The sequence below is a fragment of the Pocillopora verrucosa genome, chromosome 2 (genome assembly GCF_036669915.1).
Source record: "Pocillopora verrucosa isolate sample1 chromosome 2, ASM3666991v2, whole genome shotgun sequence".
In the NCBI taxonomy this organism is placed as follows: Eukaryota; Metazoa; Cnidaria; class Anthozoa; order Scleractinia; family Pocilloporidae; genus Pocillopora; species Pocillopora verrucosa.
The window spans coordinates 3,235,175-3,258,676 of NC_089313.1; the positions used below are offsets into that span (position 1 = coordinate 3,235,175).

Consider the following 23,502-nt stretch of genomic DNA (forward strand, 5'->3'; position numbering starts at 1 on the left):
AACAATTATTGTTATATTATATCTTCTGTGATAAGTTCTTCCTTAAATAATTAATAAAGAAAATAACTCTTCATTTATACTTCCAATTTGCACCACCCATACTCAAAAGCTTGCTTTTTTTCAGTACTTGTGAAAATTTAATTCCATAGAGTGTAAACAAACAAACCCAGAAGTTACACACTGAAAAGCAAATACCAAAGTTATTATTCTTAACGCTCGATTCTGTTCATCCGTCAGGACGGACGAGGTAGAGTCTGTAGTTAACAGTGCAAGCTATTTCATCAATAGACAGCCAAAGCTGATTGCAATGGAATTAGAAAAAATTTATAAACCTTCTTGGTTCACTTGCTACCTTTCTCTGAACATAACGTATTGGTTTGTTAGCCTCAATACCGAAAGTAAGGAAATTAAAAAGGAAATAGGAAAAAGGAAGGAAAAGAATTCAATACAATTCGTAATAAACAAGAAGTCAGTTAGGTGTCCTATTCTGTGAGATACAATCACCTTCTTTTTTTCGCTCAAGCTAAAAATATGCCACTGGTCATGGAAATCTCAGAAGAGTAAAATGCCATCTGAGTTTATTAATGACAAAATGTTTTATGTGTTATACTATTGTTTCAGTATTTTTACTCTTTCCTTTCAGATCAAGCATATTGTTAGAAAATGAGCGTTCTTTTGGTCTTGAGTGTTCAGGACTGTCCACAAGAGACAAACCGTTCGCAGCACCTTCAAATTCCTCTTTTAACTTTTGTATATCAGACGTTATGTCTTCCAGTCGTTTCTCCAAATCCAGGAAGTTTTGCATCATTGACATCTTCCTGCTGCTGGGAGTCAGTCCTGGAAGAAGGATCGTAGAGGAAATTTAAAGAAATGAACCACTAATAAATAAATCCCTGAACTTTTGTCTTTCCGTTTGTCAGTACACAAGTAGTCGATATTTCATTCGGTCATTAATCGTTTGAATAACTGACTATTTTCTAACTGACAAACGGACTGACATAACTTCCTATTATTTGACTGACAGACCGACATTCCAATAAGCATCGAACCGTTTCATGTAACGAAGGTTTCCGCATTTCTGATTAAAATCTGAGGGACGTGGTAACCGACAAACTAGTTGATTGGATGACTGACCAACCGACTGCCTGACTGACTGACCTACTGTCTGGCTGACAGACAGACAGACAGACTGACCGACTGACTGACTGACTGACTACCTAACTAACTAACTAACTAACTAACTAACTAACTAACTAACTAACAGACTGAGCAACTGAAGGACGAGTGACTGTCTCGCTGCCTTTGATTGCCAGCTGAATTTAAAATTATAGAATCACATCAATACCAAGATTCATACTAATTAAAATAGAACAATTTTCTTCAAAAGGTATCTGTTTTATATTTACTCTGCAGAAAGCTATGGTAAATTAATTGAAGAAGCAGTTACCTTTTCTCTTCTTGCGTACCGTTGGCTTAAAGTTGGTGTAGACCTCCCAAAGTTTGCCGATGATTATTAGGAAGGCCAACATTCCCAATAAAGCAAATAAAATAGATTTGGTCATTTGTGAGCCAGTGGAGAATAACCCTTCCATTTCATCGGACAAATCCGCTGTCTAAAAGGAAATAAATAATTTTCAAACTGTTGATTTCATCGGAGTTAATGCTAAACAAATAGAGAAGAATGGCGCGTGGTGAAATATAGAAAATTCACAACAAAACACCTGTAATTCGGCAGGAATAAGTTGCTCTTTGGCAGTGTCTTTTGCAACTGCAACAAAATCCGCTGATGCTCTTTTCAGTCTTTCCCCGCAAACCGAAAGCTCAGTTTTTCTAGCCAATACTTCGTTATTAGAATCGCTCGTGTCATTCGGTGACGCCATTACGTCATGGCTCACGTGAGCCAGGTAATATTCCATTGGATAATCGACGTTACGAATCATTCGGATCTGCCTGTTTCGTTTTAAACCAGATTTATCCAAAAAGTGAAATGCAGTGTTGCGATCCATCATTACTCTTCCAATTTTTCCTTGGATAAGACTTTTTTGCATTTCGTCCAGGTTTTTGAACTCTGTTGGTTAAAAATTTATTTCATTAGTTCGCCAACGCAAATTCTTACATGAATAAAATGAGAAAAAGCGGCGGAGAAATTTCTCCTCAGAGTTTTGATACAAAAATATACGAAATATGACTGAAATTAAAAGGTAATTTTTAAGCTTATTTCTTTACTTTCCCAGTCGTCCCTGAGGAACAATGGTCATGCAACACATTATTCAAGGACATTAAAATAAATCTGAAAAGAACTACTTACTGACAAAGTCTGCATCCAGCTCCATAGCGACTACATGCGTTTCAGGATTCTTGTTGGACACACCCACCTAACAAGTAAATTGGGGTCAGACAAATTTTTATGCGCCAGTTGGGCCCTTATAGATTGGGCAAGCATAATTTTTGACCTAAATTGTAAAAACAAGCATAATTTTCCTTCTATTTATGAAAGTAGCACTGCAAGCCGAATGAGCATATTTTTTCTTATTTTGAAGGAAACGTTATCAGAGTCATGGCTTGTTTGGTCTCCAAGATCGATTATTTTCAAATTCAGTCCATGGTTCATGTCTATTTTCAGGTTTTCAATGTCTTGGAAGAAGAGGGTTAACGAAGTATTGAATCGTTCGTTGTCTAGAGGACTAGGCACACCCGTAGTAAAGATTGCATCGTTTATAGTTACCGTTTTCACAGGCAAGTAATGGTGTCAAAGAGAAACTTACATTTTGACTTGTCAAGTCACTGCTTCTCGTCCGGAATCCAATGGTTAGTTATGTTTTTGTCAGAGTATGTTTCTCAAATGAAGAATTTAATTGATGACAGATATATAATTTGGACTTCTTTTTTCCTTTTTTTTTTTTTTAAACACACTTAAATAAAAAGTAGCAAAATTTTAAAAACGAGCATGATTTTGAGCATTATTTGAAGAATGATCGAGCAATACCACTAGCATAATATGCTACTTTTACTAGCACAATCTATAAAGGCTTAGTGCCAGATGATAAGTACTTTCCTCTTGCAAATAATATGAAGAGTCTGTACAACGAAAGTACACTTAAGTTGTAGTTCCGGAAAGACCCACCCTAAATAATAGGAACAGGGAAGGCATTGTTGTTGAAAGGGCCAACAATATCCGAAGTTGTATAAAACCAAAGCAATTTTTCATTTCGATAATCAATTAAAATTGTTTAATATTAATTTCATTCTTCAGCACAACTTGCTAAGACGCGTACGGACTCAGGTAGCTCATGATTCCTAGTTGCTCTAGGGATCATAAACATGGCCACACTTAGTCATCCAGGGCCCAGCAGTTCGAAGTGGTCTGAGTAGCGCTAATTCGGGGTTAATTTCATGCGGGTTTCTTTATACCTTTGTTAAAAAACCTCTTTCCAATAATTTTCTCTATTTTTTTTCTAAGAGCATCTAAAAAGTGTGGAAAAAAGGAATTATACTGAATTTTCTTTTACAGCTTTCAGATCTGAAATAAGATTTCACATTACTCCTGAGTTATCTGAACCCTCCTTTTAACAACTCTGCCCTGTGACTCAAAGGTTTGAGTCACAGGGCCGAGTTGCATTTGAGTTGTTCCTGAGTTCGATCGATGAGGGTAGGATTTCATTTATTGGCAACATAACTTTTTCAGGGAAAAACCTTTGGAAGCTTGGATTAAGATACATTGAAAAATGTGGAGAATCTTATTTGAAACCAAGAAAAATAATCAACTGATATATCTCCTTACAATATCACCCCTGAATCAACCATTAAGGTCACGAGAATAAAATAAATGATCACCAATTAAAGAAGCTCTTGATTGTTAAAAAACCATTTTTTCCCAGCACCTTAAGAAATGTATAGAGAAAAGTATGGAGAAAGGGGCATAATGATGTTAGGGTTCAAAGGGTTTTTTAGGTATTCATGTTAGGGTTACTAACCTCTTTGCCACCAATGTCCCTACATCTCGTACCATCCAGGGAAGTTTCCATAGCATTTGTAAATAAGGCAGTGAACAGCGACAACGTTATTGCTCCTATCAGGATCCATATTATACCAAATGCACGTCCACAGATGGTTTTAGGCGTCTTATCACCGTACCTAATAAGAAAAAGGAACCAAATATCTTCGCGCTTTGAGGATAGTGTAGTAAATATATAAAGAGGGTTGTCCAATACACCCAAACCGCTACGATTCGTCAAAGGAAGTTTGCAAGGACTTGCAAATGTCTGAGAATAACACTGCAGATTACCTGAGCCACGAACTACGGTGAATGATTTTCTGCGGTTGCAACTTACGCGATCGCTAATGACACTACTTTAAGAGGATTTTAATCATAAACCGATAATACTCCCACCGAACAGAAGCTGAAAAAAAACTTCTCGAAAATAAAGACAAAGTAGTCGATATGGCTGCATGGTCAGTATTTTCAGGCTTTTTCTTGCTTAACTATTTGTAGCGGCGATTAACGCAAGGGAGGCAGTACGCGCACTCAAAAGCGAAAAAATTAAACTGCGGACTAGATTCCCTCTAAAGGTTCGTACCTAAGAAAAGAAATGTACAGGCAAGTTGATTTTTTCGGTCAGCAGATCATAAGGACGCGTATCTTTAAGTGTCACACAGTATCGAGAATTTTACGAGTGAAGTTTTGAGGCTTGTGTTAGAAGTTTTTATCAACATGAATAAAAATTATCTGCGTACGGACCACCGAGGAAACACAATAGTTTCAATTATTCAACCTTGCAATTGTGATAACAATGTTTTTACCAAATTTGAACAAAACTTTCTAAATATACCTGGTCGATAAGATTTCTGGTAGGAAATTTTTACTTTGTATTCTATGTTTCAATACTCTATCATGTGAAATCAGTTACATTTAACTAATTTTTGTGTCACCTTTTCATAATTTCAGTATTTGTAAAAGGAAGGAACATCCAATTGAAAAAAGGACGTGTTGAGGCTTCAAACTCAACTTAAAAAGTGTCAAAAAAATTTGACCTCTACTGAAAAAAAGGAAAAACAAGTCAGACACAAGCTAAGGGGGACAAGATCTGCTTCCTCAAACTTAAAACAGAAATTACAGGGCAACGGTGAAATTGCCAAAAAGGGGTATTCCCTTGTGGAGACATTTGCTCATGGTCACAATGGACACAACCAAAGAACCTTAATGTTTAAGGCTTGTGTCAGATACATGCAACATGCATCTTTGTTATCATATCAAAAGAAACCTGTAACATTACATCTGATTTTCAATATTTTGTTCAATTGTAGCCCCCCAACAAACTTCATTGTCTCCCCAACTACACTTTCTGACTGGAATGTTCTCTTAGGTGAAGCTTACAAACTAATTTTACGCAAGCACTTTTCAAATTCCAAGTATGATTTTCATCTCTGGAGCGATGACTCCCACAAAGGAGGAGAGGAAAGGCACGAGTTGGCATAGAACTCAAACAGGTTTGGAGTGGCTTCTTTACTTAAGAGTGAGCTGTGTGGTGATGAAGCAATTTCTTTGACCTTACTGAGAAATTATGGTTCCATCAATTTCCAAAGATTGGCCCATTTAATCAATCCAACTCTATCCTTAGACACCAATGTGAGAATGTTCTGAAGGCGGGTGTTCACAGGTGGTGTCCCTTAGAGAGGAAGCCACGAGTTTATGTCCTTGCAAACAGCCTAACAGCAGGGTTCTGAAAGGCGGGTGTTCACAGGTGGTGTCCCTTAGAGAGGAAGCCACGATCGCGAGTTTATGTCCTTGCAAACAGCCTAACAGCAAGCGGGTCTGGAAAACACCAGTCTGATGTAGATTACCATGTTGTAAAAAATGAATATGATATTACCAATGTTTCAGGGTTGGTTGGGGACAATACCTCTACCCAAAAGGGAAAAGTAAACGGTCTCTTAGCCAACAATGTCAGAATTTTTGGAAAAGAGATGTTTTTTGTAGGATGCTACCCACATGTACTAAACATTATGCTGAGAAGAATGTGCCAGGCCGGGTTTGGGGCCAAGGGTGACATGAGCAACCCCCATGTTTTACAATTACTCTATAAAATATCTTGGCTCCATCATGAGCGTCCAAGCCAATACAAAGTTATGTATGTTTCTCTCGGTATTCTAAGTAAAGAGCCACCCCTTCCCCAGACATTCCTACACATAAGGTGGACATATTATGATGAAACTCTTCAGTGGTATCTTAAGTATGGAAAAGCTTGTTTACAGCTCGCTGAGTGTCTCCTTGAAAGATTGCCAAAATCAGATAGCCACCAGACTATTTGGCAAGATGTTATTAAGCTGAGCTCCAGTCCCATGATTCAAGTTGAAATCAAATTTTGTTTGAATTCCTCGATAAGTTTATCATCCCATCTCTGAATACATCCCAAGCTAGTGATGCAGAACTTGGATTCGCTTGTGGTTACCTAGCAAGGTTATGGCCAGCAACTGTTCTGAAGCACCATGAAACTTTAAGTAAAATGTTGATGTCTCCTGCAGAATATTTTCCTTTAACATCACAACAGGTGAAGATGTCATTGAAGGACCCAGCAGCTATTAACCATTTTCATAAACAAGTACAGGGGCCAATGTTACAAGAAGCAATTAAAGTAATCAAAGATCATGGAGCAGAGTTGTTAACTTTTCCCAAGTTGTTTGGAATGGGAGCTGATTAGAGATACCAAAGTCCTTTCTGGCATTCGGTTTTAAAGCTTCTTGAAATTCCAGTCAGATCTGAAAATCAACAAGAAAAGTCAGTGAACAATCTCTTTCATGTACATGGACAGACCATTCTCACATTGGTGTCTAAGGATAGAGTTGGATTGATTAAATGGGCCACTCTTTGGAAATTGATGGAACCACAATTTCTCAGTAAGGTCAAAGAAACTGCTTCATCACCACACAGCTCACTCTTAAGTAAAGAAGCCACTCCAAACCTGTTTGAGTTCTATGCCAAGCACATTTTCAGTCTTCCAGTTAACAATGCTCTTGCAGAAAGACAGTTCAACCTTTCTCAACTGTATCTTAATGATAACATGTCAGAGTTATCAAAACAGGCCTCAATCACATTTGTTGAAAATATTCTGCATAGTGGAAAACCCAACACCAGGACCACAGAAGCGGCACGTGAAGTTCACGAAGAAAGAATGAAAGAATAAACCCAAATGCTCCCCACAGACGTTTTGCAAGAGGCAAGAAAGAACTTACACAAGATTAGAGAAAACTGCACACATAGGCCACTTACTGCAAAGGATGTTTACCCTAGAGCTTGGGTAGAGAAGAAAGTAAACAATAACTTACCAGAAACAATTCAGTCACTAAAAGCAGATGGTCGCAAACTTAAACTTCAATGGAAGGCTTCTGCCAAGGGAACATCTACACTGGAGGGACAGAGGTCATTCAACCCAACAGTAATTGATAAAGTTACCTGTACACCTGATGGACAAGTTCCAAGACTCATTCAGCTAGCAGCACTAAAGGTGTGGAACTATGGGGAGGAGCTACCAATTTATGATCTACCAAGAGAATGCCAGTTGTGTCTACAAAAACTTCTAAATGTCTTCCAGCCTCCAACTACTCATCTTTCCATATCCCACATGTCTGAACATGTTACACTGTTGCCTGCACATGAAGAATAGAGTAATCATGAGGGGTGGATCAGTAATTTTTAAACGTTTTAGATTTGTACATATAAGAATTGATTTCACCGACCACACTGCATGAAATAAATATATCTCAGCATGTATACACACAAAGACACATCTAATAATTGATTAATGTTTCAACACAACATGTTAGAATTAACCTGGTAAAAGCATGTTGTATATACCATGTTAGTAAAGTGAACATAGCTTAATATCTTAGTATATGTACATGTAGCATGTTAGCTTTTTGGTTTACAATATTGCAACTGGTTTGACAGGGTAAAAGTAAAGTGCACGGTGCCAAAGTTGAGACATGCATGTACAATCATGTTGTATTGGATCTTGAATTAAATGAATTGAATATTACATTCAAAATGAACAGTAGGTATACGAAGCTGTAATGTATCTGATTTTAAATTGTTATGTATGACTGTAGCTTTGTAGAATATTGAACAAACACTGAATTGCTGTCACTTAATTTCAGCAGTTTAAGAACATAATAAATGTAATATTCAACTACATGTAGATTATATCATTATACTGTTGCACATGTATAACTTAACATATCACTAGCAGTATGTAACTTTTAATGTGATAAGAACATGACTTATGTGTAAGTGTTCTTGTACAATAAGCATAACATTTTGCACAGGAAGGGCAAATCAAAGTGATGCAGCCAATGTTATATGTTACACATAGTAAGTGTACAATGATTAACAGTAATAAATTAGAGTGGAACACTGGATCTGTTAAAAATGTGCCAAGTTTATTATTTCCTTATTCTGTGTAAAAGATAAGTAATACCATTCTGACCCGTAATTAATCCTATCTCCCCTTTAAACGTTTTTCTTCTACTGTTGAATATATCTACATCGATGGAATTTTTCTCACATATACCTGAACTGACAGGCAACTTGTAATGACCAGTTCAACAACCAAGCTTTACCTGGACCTATACTAATTATTGAATATGCAGTGTGGTCAAAAAAGAATCAGTGTATTGGTCAATCCTCTACATTCAAAGCACCCAAAAGAAATGAGCATTAATTTAGCAATAGATACCAGTCAAACATCATCTCCGTAATCCGTAGTAAGTACCAACGAGTACCCGAGAAGTGATTGATAAATTGTTCTTGGTTCCTGTTGACGATTAAACCGGAGTTCACTCTCGATCTCGAGTGGGCGATATTGAAAGTAGGCTGATTGACCCTTTATAACCAACACACCCCAAGATAGGGGTCAAGATAACTTAATTTATATTCTTACCTCCTGCATTGTGCGCTTGCTGTACTTTCGAGATGCTCTGAGTACATTACATCAGTCGATATATTTACTCCTCCATGGTATCTTGAGCGCGCGTTAATAAAATGTGAGTAACTTTCAAACGAACAACGATGGACTCCAAAACTCAGTTTGCCTTGAAAACACGATGCCCACTCCTAAACTTGTCCGTTTCGAAATTCCAAATAACAAACACCACGCGCAATGAACGACAAAACAGTACGAAAAATTAGAATTTCTATCACTTAGTCGATGAAAAGAAAAAAATAAAAACGGCAGAATCTTCAACTTCGTCGCAGTCTTCCCGGTTTATATGTTAAACTACCAGAGACTTCGAGTTTTGACAAGATATTCAACGGTAAAGTTTTAAGAGAGGATGTCAGCATCCATCGAACAAATTTGAAATATTGTGGCAAGTAGCCCAAAATTCGTTTTCTCCCCTACTCTCGTATTTTGTAGCCCAATATGTCCTAATAATTGTGGTGTAGTTTTTTTGTGAAAATATATTTTTGTTTTCGATGATTTTTTTCGTTCGACCGCTCAATATGCAAATTTTCACCGTTAATATTACCCGAGTTGTGTGACCTCATGTAACGAATTTACTTGATCTCTGATATTTCTGTCAACATAGTCCTTTGTTTTATCATCTAAACTTAAACCCCTGTCATTATTGAAGCTGGCAAAGAAATATTTATTTTTTGGTGAATATTTTTGTCCGACATACTTTTTCAATGTCGAAAAGTAGCATCAAAACAAAGACAGTTTTAACAATGACCGATATGACAGAATCTACTGAGCTTCTAGCTTTTAAAAGACAAAAGGATGGATATAAAGTTACTGAAAAAATTTCCTTGTGTATTTGTGTCGTTCTATCGTGAGGCGAACTCAAAGTCTGGCAAAATTTACTTGCAAGCGACTATGAAATATATATCTTGTGCCTATTTGTCGCCACCTTTTACTGGCTTAAATCACTACAAATTGCAAAAAAATCTAGCATAATACTCTTACCTCATTTATTTACGATTTTATGAGCTGTTTCGATGATCAAATTATACTTTACCACATTTTAGCCAGATTTGATGTGCAGTTTATAAAACTTCTCCACATTATTATATCAGTTGCATGACAAGCGTGACACATAAATTCAAAGATGAATCAACCTCCGAATTACCAAGAGATGGGTTTTTTTTCCCTCTTTGCATATCTACAAAAACCTTCCAAGAATGACTGTATTCAGAAAACTAAAATGTCCAGATCCATCAATGATTCCTTTGCCGGCGGAAGTCAAAGAATGTTCGCAAAAGTCAATTCGATTGACAAGCTACATACTGATTTAGCCAATTGATCTGTTGTATAAGCGTTTCATCTTACATGCTAACAAGGAGATTTGCAGACAAAACTTTTTACTCTTGACCGAAAATTACATCAGAATTTGTCCTTGCTAAATTTCAAGTGTGCTGCACGTATCAGCACCCCCCGAGGAACCCCCTATACATAAGAGGGCGGGAATTTTGAAAATGACCCCTATAAAATTATAAAAGGTACTTGAGTCTTATCCGTGTGGGAGTGGCAACAACTGATGTCTACCCCTAAAAAGTACCAATTTAAACACAAAAAATTGAAACATAGATCCTAAAAATAAAAAGTCCTTTATCGATATGCTCAAGAGGCTCAAGTCAGATCATTAAAATCGTCCTAGTAATGCTTATTCCAGGTATTTTATTGGGCGAAAAACATCCTAAAAGGTACCAGCTAGGTCTCTGGTAGTCCACTAAAGTTTGAGACGTCATAAAAGGTACTAGATCACTGATTTTGACCCCTGAAAGGTACGACAAGCATCCTCACTCATATCCCATCGCCTGATGACTCGTTTCGAATAATTTTACTCTGCTATCATGTGGCGACCGGGATGAACTCGTTCTTGAACAAAACTCATTCCGAAATTATGTAAAAGGCCCCTAAGAGTTTTTATTCCCAGAGTATTATGCTTTGCTCTCCCGCCAAAACACAATAAATTTCAATATGTGCTGCTAATGAAACAACGATTACCGTATTTCTTCACCTATGAGCCGAGTGATTTTTCAGTATTTGACACAAAAGTTTGGGAGATTTTTTCAAAAGAAACGGGCTTCGGCTTATAGCCGAGGGTTTGGAATTGAAAAACAAGCATAAATTTAGTGTTCATGCGAAATGACCGTAAATTCCGTGATTGCAGCGCTCTTTACGTGACATGCTTTAAAATTGACATAACAACAACGTATTTCTGACCACCAATCAGATTCTTTGCTTCCCATGCATTTAAAGACGGTCTCACTCAACTCGGCAAAAACTCTTCTCCTTCCACATTACAAATGAAATATTGCTCTCTCTGTCGTGAAAACCTCTACATCGCTTGCTCGTCTCGTTCGGGACACTTGGGATTGAAACGGCTCATTTTTGCACCTCTTGCAGGCATCTTAAGCTTGACAGAAAGAATAGTCGCCTGGTCTCGTCTCCAGCGTCGCACCATGAACTCGCTAAGTCAATAATCTCAAGCGATTTCCGAGCTGTTTTCTACAGCTTCAGCCTCTGCGACAACTTTTATTCTGAAAGCCATAGTATACGAAGAGCGGCGTGCTTTTGGCATGATGAGAAAAATAACAGTGACGAAAGAGATACTCGACTGAAACGTTAGTCAGGTTACAGTAACTGAGAGTAATATATTAGAAAGTAATACCCAACCGTAATCTAATAACCGAAACTGCTTACTGGTCTTATAAAATCATAAATAATCAAGGTAGGAGTGTTAATTTTTTTACAAATTGTAGTGATTTATGCCAATAAACGGTGGCGACAAGTAGGCACACCATGTACATTTCATAGTCGCCAGCAAGTAAATTTTGCCGGACTTTGAGTTCGTCTCACGATAGAACAACCCAAATACACAAGGAAATTTTTACAGTAACTTTATAAACATCCTTTTGTCTTTTAAAAGCTAGAAGCTCAGTAGATTCTGTCATATCGGTCATTGTTAAAATTGTCTTTGTTTTGATGCTACTTTTCGACATAAAAAAAGTATGTCGGACAAAAATATTCACCAAAAAATAAATATTTCTTTGCCAGCTTCAATAATGACAGGGGGTTAAGTTCAGATGATAAAACAAAGGATATTGTTGACAGAAATATTGGAGATCAAGTAAATTCGTTACACGAGGTCACACAACTCGGGCTATATTCGCGATGAAAATTTGCATATTTGAGCGGTCGAACCGAAAAACCATTTCTCGAAAACTAAAATATATTTTCAAAAAAAGACTACACCACAATTATTAGGACATATTGGGCTACAAAATATGAAAGTAGGAGAGAAAACGAATGTTGGAGACTTACCGCTGTTTGTCTGATGCATGTTGACATTAGCTCTTAAGAGCGTTAAGGAGAGAACTAAACATAGGAGAGGGCCTATTCTGCGCATGTATGAAATTTTCCTTAACTCACGTGCATACGCTGTTCCTTTCTTTTCTTTGCTGCTCTTCATTTCGCTTCATAAGCCGTAAAGAGCTGTGAACAAGAGGACCCTGATACCACGTAACAACTAGTTATTTGTAAGACTGGAAGCCAATTGAAGAATGGAACCCTGGTGGAGATTTTAATAAACCTTACGCATGTATTAACATCGACAAAAAAAAATGGGTTTTACAGTTTTGCTTATTTTTGATTATTTTCAAAGGACGCTATGAAAAAAAAATCCCACCAATACTCAAATGTAAATCAACTTACCCTACTGTTGTAAGTGATTCCACTGCCCACCAAAAGCCTTCTGGTGATCCTTTCGTGAACAAGGGTGAAAACTGAGACGCGTTTGAACGGCGTTCCTGTCATGAAAATCGGTATAACTGTTTAATGAATTAACATTAAATATAAAAAAACTAATATTAAGGTGACTTTTAGTGCGGAGTAAATAAATTGATTAGAAAACACTTCTAGCTTACTAAAGGCCTTGCTACAACGCGCAAAGTTTGCAGCAGTTTTATTGTATCCGAAATTGTGTATCCGAAATTGTGAAATCTTGCAAATAAAATGTTATTATTTGATAGTTTGCGTCATTGCAAGGGTCTTCCTTTCACCTAAAAACAAACAAACATTTGTAGATTCATGAAATGTAGGGCATTACGGTTTTCTTCTTATTTACCGTGAAATCCTTTTCTTTGTTTGGCTTTCTATTTCAATGAAGTGATAAGGTGTGGCTAATTAACCGTTTACTCAAAAATGGTGCCGTCGATTCCTACTTGAACTATTTTCTTGCTAAAGCCGTAAAAATTAAATTTGAATCTAACCTTACATAAAATTAAAACTAAAGAACTTCAGAAGCTGAGTATAGATTGACGATTATAAGCCTTAACTCTTACCAAGAGCCAAATGATCACTCCAGATATCCCTGACAGCAATATGATATAAGCCAATACTGGCCATTGTGACGTAATGGAAGTAAATAACTGTTCCCGTGACTCTGCTTTGCACCGCTTTAAGTTCACAATCATTGAACACCCGGGTGATACAAATGCCCGGATGAGTGTCACACTATCTAGACCAGTAAGTTTTTGTTTTGCATCCGACAGAATTGGAAAACCAAAATCAACCGAACGATTTTTAATCAATTTCACCATCTCGTCTTGATTTTGAACAAATACTGGTACCATTTTGCAAGCTATGGGGTCTATTGCTTCTCTACCAAAGCAAAGGGAGTCCACAAACCATGTTAGGGTTAGATACATAAATCCTTGGTTAATACTTTGGTTCATAATGTAAGGAGGAAAATCTAGCAGGGCAACTTTGAATTTGCATTTCGTTTCTTTATCTTGTTCCTGACGAAGTTGACGCGTTTGGCGAACTTGACGATGTTGCCTGATTGGACGGGCTTTGCGCACTGATTCCGATTGATCGATTGAATCAAGTTGGAGCTTTTGGCTCCTGGCAAGCCATAAATCGCAGCAAACCATTAGATATAGGACCAATCTAAGAGTTGCAACATGCATCGTTAACACCGCCAAGATATGATGTGGTTAGAAACCTCCTGAGGCTACCAGACTTCAAGTTGTGTTCAGATCTAACCAAAAGAACAAACAAACAAACAAACAAAAAAACCACAGATGCAAAAGTCAGAACAATATGTTAAGCTTGCTGTTTTATACTGCATAGGTGCAATGCAAGACCATATCTCAATGTGATTTCCATTATACTTACATAAGAATATTCACGAAGAAGACATCATGCACTTAAAAAGAATGGAATGAAAATATGATTTTGACCTTCTCAAAGGACTCGAAGAAGTTTTTTATGGACAAAAAGTTCTGAAGTTCTCACTGAGGTAGCGATATGCTCTCCTGGCAGTAGCCAGCTACCCTCACTAAACGCTTTTTTTCTCAATATCCAAAAACCGCCCATTACGATGTATTTATCGCCACACAGCGTGCCGTTATCTGAGTTAGTGTGCTTACAGAGTGCCAGGATTCTAAATAACTCCCCATTGTGAACAAAAACACCGCGTCAATGTACTTTTTTTCTAACACTGCAGAATATTTTGAGTCCTGGTCTGTGACCCCAGATTGAGCGAATGTTGTTGTACAGGTATTTGTGGTGGAGAGACTGGGGGCGGACTCTAAACACAATTGATAAAGTCTGGCGAAGAGCTGCATTGAAATTTGAAAAGACGAACGCGTTTCGATGATCGATTAAGAAATTGGGAAAGTTGACCTTTAGTGAAAGATATTAAAAAGGGAATCGGTAAACATAGTGCAGTATGATTAATAATCACTATGGGAAATATTCAGAGCCAGGCAATTAAATGTGCTTTCAGCTGGCTTTGGCAAAGCCAAAAAATTATTGACCTGTCACTACTTCTACTTCTTCTTATACTTAAATTCTGCTACATAACGGGATCTCATTGGCAATTCAGAATAAGTCACAAAAATTCTGAATTTGGGACAGGTTTTCGTTAATTTTAGGAGTCTATTAAAAAAAACTCTAGGTAACAATATCAACAAAAATATTGAAAATTAGGTTGCCAATTTCTGTAAGGATAAAAAGCGTTTGGCGAACTTGACGATGTTGCCTGATATCACGAGCTTTGGGCACCAATTCCGACTGATCTATTGAATCAATTCGGGGCTTTTGGCTGCTGGTAGGCCGTAAATCGGAGCAAAAGAAGAGACATAGCGCCAGTTTTATGGTTGCAACATGCATGGTAAAAACTGCCGAAGAAATGAATTACTGGAAAACGTCCATTGCCTTCACACACAATTTTGTGATCTCAACAGATGGGCTGGTTCTTCAGAGAAATATGTTACTGAAAGATGATCAACGCCATAATATAAGTCAGTATTCGAACATGAACAAGCCCATTTAGGTTATACTTTATAATGCATTATACTTTATAATTAATTGCTGATCGTTTTAAGTTGGGAAGAGGTTAGCCGATAGATTAACGAGTTTCGTTATGGTTTTTTTTTCTCATCGTCTATGATCACACAACAAAAGGGAAATCCCCCTATGACCTATGATCGAACGGCAACCACTTGAAATTGCGTGGGAATAACCGCATTAGGTGAATCGCCGATAAGGACGCGTTTTCTCAACGCAAACAGCAGAAAAACGCCAGAAAACATTCTTTTTTTTTCTTCTTGGAAGACACGTTGTTTTCAAGCGTTTTCTACGCATTTTCTGTCCTAGAAAATGGAAGGAAACGCTCTGTCTTCGATGGAAAACTTCTTTCAAAGCAATCTTTCGTTACCGGAAAACACCAGTAAGCAACGAATACAAACCATTTTCCCATCTGACACCGCATTCTCAACACCAGGAAAACGATAGTTTTCGGAGAGCTAACTGTCAAGGAAAACTGTCGGATAATAGAACGAATACTTCAATTCGCCGACTCGAAAACAACGGGAAAATTTGGATTCTCTTGTCGGAAAATGTCAGAAAAATACATGAATAATGCCGCGTTTTCAAATATTCAGAAATTGTTTTCCGAACCGGTGAACACCATATGTTTCGCAATGAAGCACGGAAAAAGTAACGAAATAGACAAATACCTCAGAATATGTGCAGAAATAACTGTTCTCTACACTATTGAAATGCTTTCAATCCTGCAATCATCATTCCGAAGTTCATCATCATTATTCACGGAAAACGCGTCAGACGTAAGATGGTTCCGAACAGTTGGTAAACGAGGAGGTTATTGAAGTTTGAATTAGAAATGACATGCAAATAACAAATGGTGTACAACAACACTATTCGTTTTTAACTTTTTCTCTTGTGACTATTTAAAGGCTGTTTAAATTTCAAACTCATGGATGGTTTTTAACTAAAATCTAGAAAATTTATTAGCCGACGCTGTCTAGTTATAAACGGAAATTTTGGGAAATATATCTCATGAAGTTTCGTAAAGCCCTTTGTTAAAGATGAAACTCTTCGTTATCAAGAATCAGAATGGGTCTAGCCTGCAGTGCAGGCGTGTTATTAGGGCGAGCTAACGTTATAAGCTCGCGATCGTTTTTCCGACCAGCCATGTTTGATTTGGAGTCAGAGTGAGCGGTGGAAGTAGGGGGCGGGGAAAGGGCAAGAAGACACCTGCCTGAAGAGGCTGTGGAAAGGAAGAACACCCCCTGATTAGTTGCGCGTCACTACATTTCCCGAAGATGAGCGGGTAACCAATAAAACTGAGTTAAATTATAAACCGGAAGCATTGTCTTCCGACAAAACAAAGATATGCAAATAAAAGATAATGTAAGACAACACCATCCATTTTTAGCCTTTTAGAGTGGCTTTCGTTGCATCGTTTCTACCTGTTTTGGTCGGCTGATAATTGACTTATTTCAGTGCTCCGCAACCGAGTCTAATGAACTTTTCATTTTAATACAGTCAAACTGTCTCATACTGATTACCTAAGTCATAATTTTTGACAAATTTGATCATGGACAATAGTGGAGTTAGAACTGTACTTAAACGACAAGTTCATTAGACTCGATTGTGGAGTAGTCACATAAGTCAACTATCAGCCGACCAAAACAAGTAGAAAACGGCGCAAAAAAAGCCATTCTATTTACAAAGAAGACAATAACTTCTCCATACATCCAAAACAATCAATTAGATCGATGACGAGATGCCCTATTTTCGTGTCAATATGTTGAAAATTATATGCATGGAGTTTACAGGCGCCAGTAGAATAGTGATTAGGCCCTCATAGATTGTGATAATAAAAGTAACTTCTTATGCCTTGGCATTATAAGCCATTAGCATTGCCTGGTGTTTTTCCAAATTATGCTCAAAATTATAGCACTTTTTCTTAAAGCGAGCTTTAAAAAAGGGAGCAAAACAGGCTCAAATTATATAGTAATTATTCATGATTAATAAAGCGTGATATCTTCCTTATCTCAAGTTACACACTTGCTCTGAGAAAAGACAACTCCACATTTAATATGTTCTGACATGTGAAAGCAGGAACTGTGACCAACGCAATCTAACTTCCGGTGTGCCCAGTCCACTGGACGACGACTGACGCAGTATTTCGGCAACCTTCTTCCCTCGAATATTGTAAAATTACAAATAGACTGAAGTATGGACGAAACGTGAAAATATCAAATCTTAGTATAAATAAATACAGGTACTCTTCTGCCTACTTGTGAGAATTTGCCACTTAAAAATTACATATCTTACATTCTCATCATAAACACCTACATTGCTTTAAATTCACAAGAAATGGAATACTTTTTTTCATGAAATTGTGTTCCTTCCCCAACCAGACCTGTGGGTGTATCCACTACTTGTCTGAAACAAAAATTTGTGTGACGACAAGATGATAAAATACCTCTCCACTTGAAGTAATTGAAATTAGTTATCTTGAAATAGTTCTTAGATTATTTTGGCGTTAGCGTAAAAAAATATCCTTTTCTGAATCTTAGTGTGACCCCTTCCCCCCCCCTCCCTCCCTCAGTCAAAAGTTCCCGAGTCTGCTCTTGCAATACAGACTCAATTCATGGTTAGTTTTTAACAATCTATTCAGAGAGTCAATTCAAATGATTCTGTTATCTTTGTCTTATCGTTAATTTATAGCTACTGAGCTGAGTTTAACAGCCGTTGAAAGGAACTGAACAATAGCCTTTGGCCCTTTATGGGCTTGGGCAGTGCTCTCCTTATAACCAGATCGTGATCTAAAGATGGGTGTTACATGTGTTTGATGATAAATTCTAAGTGTGTTATACGAGTGACAAATGATAAGTTACTTTGGACTAAAAATAAGAAGGTTTTGATGCACATCTTGTTGGAAATAAACACCATAACGGTAGAATAAAAACGCTCTAAGTTTTAAATTTTATTTAATATAATTATGGTCGTAGACAAAGGATGGTGGCCATAATGATGTGCAGTTGACAGATGCGACTTATCATCGATTTTTTTTTAATTCCTTGAGGTCGGGGTTTCTTGGCCAAGGATAGTCATGTTCATCTCTTCTTTCATTCGCTGCACTTGAATCTTTTAGTCTCTCCTCCAAATTGTTGACATATTGCATCATGTCAGCCACAGGCCTGTCCCGGGGATTCTCAAATACGTCATTACGTTGTGGAAAATCTACAAATGCACGTATACTTCAAATGTTTTTGCCACTCAAAAATTTATATAAATCATGCATAAATGATCACAAGCTTAAATGGGCTGCCAAAGAAGTTACCTGATGATCACAATTCTCTCAAAGAAAAAACAAAAGAATTGAGGATCAAAAATTAAACGGATTGAAAATGAACTTGAGGATGTTGATATTAAATACTTCAAAATTCACAAATTGCGGTCTTTTCAATTTCCGCTTCCTGCCACTAACAAGCAAAAAATTTTAAAACCTGTTTTGGCAACGAAAACTTATTTTTCTTGCCACTGAAACTTACCCATTTGCTCTTGAAGAAATAAGACATTCCTATCGAAGACCTAGGATTGCTCCAAATGTCAAATTGCTCAATTCAGTCGCAAAATTTAGTAACCTTCAATTTAGACGAGGCGTTTGCTTTGTTTGGGTAAAAAAAAAAAGTTATGTCACTCAGTATCAGCCTATATATAGATGATAATCATTCCTTCTGTTATTGCATGCACCTTGGCTAGCTAACACTTGGTGTATGTAGAGTTGACATAAGATACCGAGAAACATCAGCCCGAGAAATACCCTCAGATGATAAATCAACATCCACAGGGTCATTTTCGAGCAGGTTGAAAAAAACCTTTCCATTTCATCGGACAGGTTTGCGCTCTGTAAAGATCAATAATTCAAGAAGGGAAATATTATGATTCAGTCATTCTGTCCTAGAATTTCTTGAAAAAGTTGAATGTTTCATTCAAAAGAGATACAGGCAATTGTTCAGTGGAGGAAGAAATACTCGTTTTTAGAACATAGATGTGATTTAAATTATTTACATTTCACAATTGGTAATCTACTCGAGTAAAATGACCTCAAGGCGTTATTTTTAAAATTGTTTTGTTATTGTTAGTTCCACTAGTACGATTTAGCCTTTTACTTTACCTCTAAGGACTTGAAAAATCGTCAGCTGTGGAAACTTTTTCGATAAACTTTCGATTTATACTGACCTAAGTAGGTTGACACTTAAGTTACCGTAAACTCCCAATAGTTTATCGACTCCCGAGCTTGAGGAAAAGGAATATTTGAAGGTGTGTCAAAATGAATTTTTTTTTTGAGATAGTGGAATTAAACCACTATTTCTTACCCTAACCCTTGATGAGCCTGTTGTCCGCGAGAAGTTGCTTTTCAGCTCAACAAGGTAAGAACAGCTGTTCATCTGATCCTACCTTACAGTTTGCTACGAGAGAACTGCCAAATGACACAAATGCAGGGATCAGGGTAACATTAAGCAGTCCATCATCATCTATCTTATGTTTAGCTTGAAAGGGAAAAGTGAAATCCACTTGCAATGAGAACGTTGACCAATATCTCTCTTTAAATCATTGGCTCAGACTCTTTAAGTGTAACAGATTTTGACGATATACTTCTGCCATCAGTGCTGAAGTTAACACTTCATGAACCGAATTAAAAGGAAAAGGAAGTCCACCGACTTATACCTTAGACAAATTCTGGGCTCGGAAGGGCATTTTTTGTACTGTCTTCGCTTGCCAGATTTGTACGGGTCTGCATAAAATATATTCATACGCGTTACTGACCAAGCGTGAGGTCAAAATGGCTGGATATTAGCCGAGTTCTTTTTTTTTTGCGTTTTTATGGACTGAGACGAAGTCTCGGTCCATAAAAAAGTAGAAAAAGAACGACACTAATATCCAGCAATCTTAACCATACAAGCTTGGTCAAGAGAGTTTATATTCTCTTGGCTTTATCATTAAAGGATTCATTGTATAGCAAAAGATTTCGCTTTGATAAGAATCAAGAATGGCCTGTTTATTTCGAGAGCCGATAGTGAAAGCCAACTGTGTTTGCAGCGCAATAAACTCAGGAGGGTCGTTTATTTTTTTCTATGTATATGCAAACATTGTCCAAAAGTTACGAACTTTGTATGTTTTCTTGCGTGGGATCAATACGGGGAATCCCGAGCGGGCGAGGGTGGGCCCATCATGCCTGCTCAGGTAGCCAATCACTTCAGGATTCACTTCATCTTGCCCGCGTGCGCTGCTAACTATATGATAAAGTGACTTACAGAGCAAGATATATACTGACCAATTATATGTTATCCCATTTGCCGATTACAGGTCTCGACATGTTGCCTTTTTTCCACGCAATAGTCAAATTGAACCATTGAGCTACAACATTCAACACATGATGGTCAGTTGACGGTCTAATGAACCATTCATTTTTTTCCTTTAGACCCTTATGACGGGTTCATCAGTTCCCGAACCGAAATATTGGGAAAACATATATTTTAAAGTTGATCTCAAGTTTATATTTCATTTTTTGTCTTCATCTCTTCTCCCCGCCGTGAGGGGAGAAAATGAATCGATAAATAGATGAACGAAAAAAGAAAGCTCAACAGTTTCCACTTATAGTCATATGGTACATGAACTGATCACTGAGGTGGAGTAAAGCCATAGAGGGCTAGAAATGCAATACCCCAAATTCAAAATTGAATAAATCAGGATAGTCATTCTTAAAAACGAACTCAAATGCTTCATTAAAATCAACTGACACTGAATAACATTGATGTGAAAAATATCAGTAACGCTACTGATAATAATAATTTTCTTTTGGATTAACATGTGACACAGCGAAATCATTCAAACTGCTCTAAAATGGTGCATCACTACTAAAGACTTTAACACGAACGATAACATCAACAATAGCATGCTAGTTCATCGTCAATTATAGTCAATTTCTTTTCCAAAAAGTCTTAATAATTACTTACCAATCGATTCCATCCTATTGAGCCGTCCAGCCAAGCGCTAGCCCACTTTGGGCTGGAAATAATTTTCTTCAACTCGATCAATAAACCGCTTAATGGACCATACTTCGACTGCAGATATTTCTTATGTCTAGCAAGTAAAAAGACGCTGATTGATATCAGCGAGCCCGTAATGTGACATGTATATTGGTCAGCGGTGCAACAGCTGTCACTAACATCTCAATGTGGATGTCCGCCATAACAACAATGCACTGAAGGAGTTAAACGATTGCATTGGAGGCTTATTACATTTAGGACTAAATGTTATTACATTTAGGAGTTTATTATATTTAGGACTTTATTACATTTAGGACAGTTATTACATTTAAGACTTCAACACTTGCTTGTCTACTAAAGCAAGCTATGTCCACAAACTATTTAATGGTTTGGTACATAAATCCTGGATAGAGACTTCCGTTCATGATGTAAGGATTTAATCTAGGAAAGCGATGCGCCTCATGAAACACTGCTGCAGTAAGGCGAGAAACTGTAACATTTAAATAGCTCTATCTTATTTTAGCTCATTCCTATGAGCTGAGTTTGTAAATTCTGAATAATACCATTGTATTTTACTGTTATTCTGCACGGGAGAATTCACCGTTATGTCATTTGTCACATTTTGAAAGCCACCAGACGTTTTACATACGTATTACAGGCAATTTTCGGTTTTAAAAACCCTTTTTTTCAACTGAGGCAAGATGCAAACCTGTCTCATGAAAATAAGTTTCATTTAACATGTATCATTCTCTAATCAAAGGTTTTGCAGTCATCCCTGTTTTAGATCAGAGGCCTTTGTTACCTCTGACATGGCCTGAAAAAATGAGGTTTTACAGCAAAGAGGAAAAATTTAAATAGTCGTTGGTCAAATTGCAATCATTATCATAAATAAGGTAGGTAAAGTCAGCATAAGAAACAGACTGCTCATTTGTTCTGTGCTTCTACTCTGTCCTTACTTCGCCTTAGACGTCTTCTAATGGCCTAATGCATAGTCAGTGCACTGGACTCTGGATCGAGAGATCTGGGTTCGAGACCTGGCGGGGTCAATGGTTGTGTTCTTGGGCAAGACACTTTTCTCTCCCGTGCCTCTTTCCACCTAGGAGTATAAATGAGTACCAGCAGATTGTCAGGAAAGCCTTATGAAATGCTGGGGGTGACCTTGCAATGTAGTGGCAATTGATCGGGGTGGGGGGTTGGAGGAATAGTAATACTCCTCTTTATGCTAAAGTGAAACCGGGATAAGTTCAGGCTGGGTGGGTCAATTTCCTGGACTATGGAGGCAAGGAAGGCCAGTTTTAATCTTGTAAAATTATTGTATGGCTGGGGATTTTTGACTCTTGTGATTTATACTTTGTGCATAGAGGAGTTATGTTCTGAGAGTTGAAAAACAAAACCAAAGTTATTAAAGCAACCAATCAGAAGAACACTTTACATTATCATTAACCAAAGAGAACTCAAAGTGAAAACAAGCAAACTGCTTCAAAAGCAGGAAAAATGGGAATGAGCAAGTTGAAGTTGCTATTAGTTTTGCATCCGCTAGGTTGAGAGGATAGCTCAAGTTTTCTGGGCCAATCAACCATTAGAGTTATTATTTTTGTTATTGTAAATTGGTCTAGATAAGATCACTTGATGTTATTTGAAAATTTCATTACTTAAATGATTTTTTTTTTCAATTGATGAATTGAATTCGTCATTTATTTACTAGTTTTTGTTCGATTAACCGATACATACTATTATATTTTCCAGTTCACTTCGCAGCTAGATAATTGTGTAATAGTAAAGCTTGCCGTGCACGGCGCGCTGCAACGCCTCATACCCTCAAAAATGATGGTAACATAATTGTAACCCATCAAGCAGAGACGATTTTATATTTTGTACAATACGTTTGTTTATTAGACTTAAAATTTGTATCTGGTCTGTATTATAAACCTTTCCATTCTAATGCTGTAGTAGAAGCTATTATATGAGAGTATGTTTTACTGCCGCAGCTATTTTCACGAAAGAATTAAAACTAAATTAAAATTTAAGGTTGAGCCAAGACTGTAAAGTTATGACTTTCTTTTTTTCATTCCTTCTTGTAACTAATTTTTTGGCCAACATTTAGGATTCGTCATCTTTTTCTTCTAATTCGTCAG

General features: G+C 37.2%; 1 protein-coding gene across 1 annotated transcript; it reads right to left on the minus strand.

The window, feature by feature from the left end:
• Positions 1-604: 604 nt before the first annotated feature.
• LOC136279192 (uncharacterized) lies at positions 605-13,963 on the minus strand. Its single transcript, XM_066162751.1, has 7 exons — positions 13,337-13,963; positions 12,708-12,802; positions 3,975-4,134; positions 2,309-2,375; positions 1,722-2,068; positions 1,448-1,613; positions 605-837 (listed from the first exon to the last, which is right to left on the minus strand). The coding sequence occupies exons 1-7, from the start codon at positions 13,961-13,963 to the stop codon at positions 605-607; spliced, it is 1,695 nt and encodes a 564-aa protein (XP_066018848.1).
• Between the last annotated feature and the right edge of the window lie 9,539 nt (positions 13,964-23,502).

What these genes read in the sequence shown, in the direction of transcription:
- LOC136279192 (XM_066162751.1), bottom strand. Translation starts at nt 13,963, where the DNA reads ATGCATGTTGCAACTCTTAGATTGGTCCTATATCTAATGGTTTGCTGC. An exon ending in GAGTGATCATTTGGCTCTTG is followed by an intron (nt 12,803 to 13,336) that starts GTAAGAGTTAAG and finishes TTTTCATGACAG; the next exon opens with GAACGCCGTTCAAACGCGTC. An exon ending in TTATTCCTGCCGAATTACAG is followed by an intron (nt 1,614 to 1,721) that starts GTGTTTTGTTGT and finishes ATTTCCTTTTAG; the next exon opens with ACAGCGGATTTGTCCGATGA.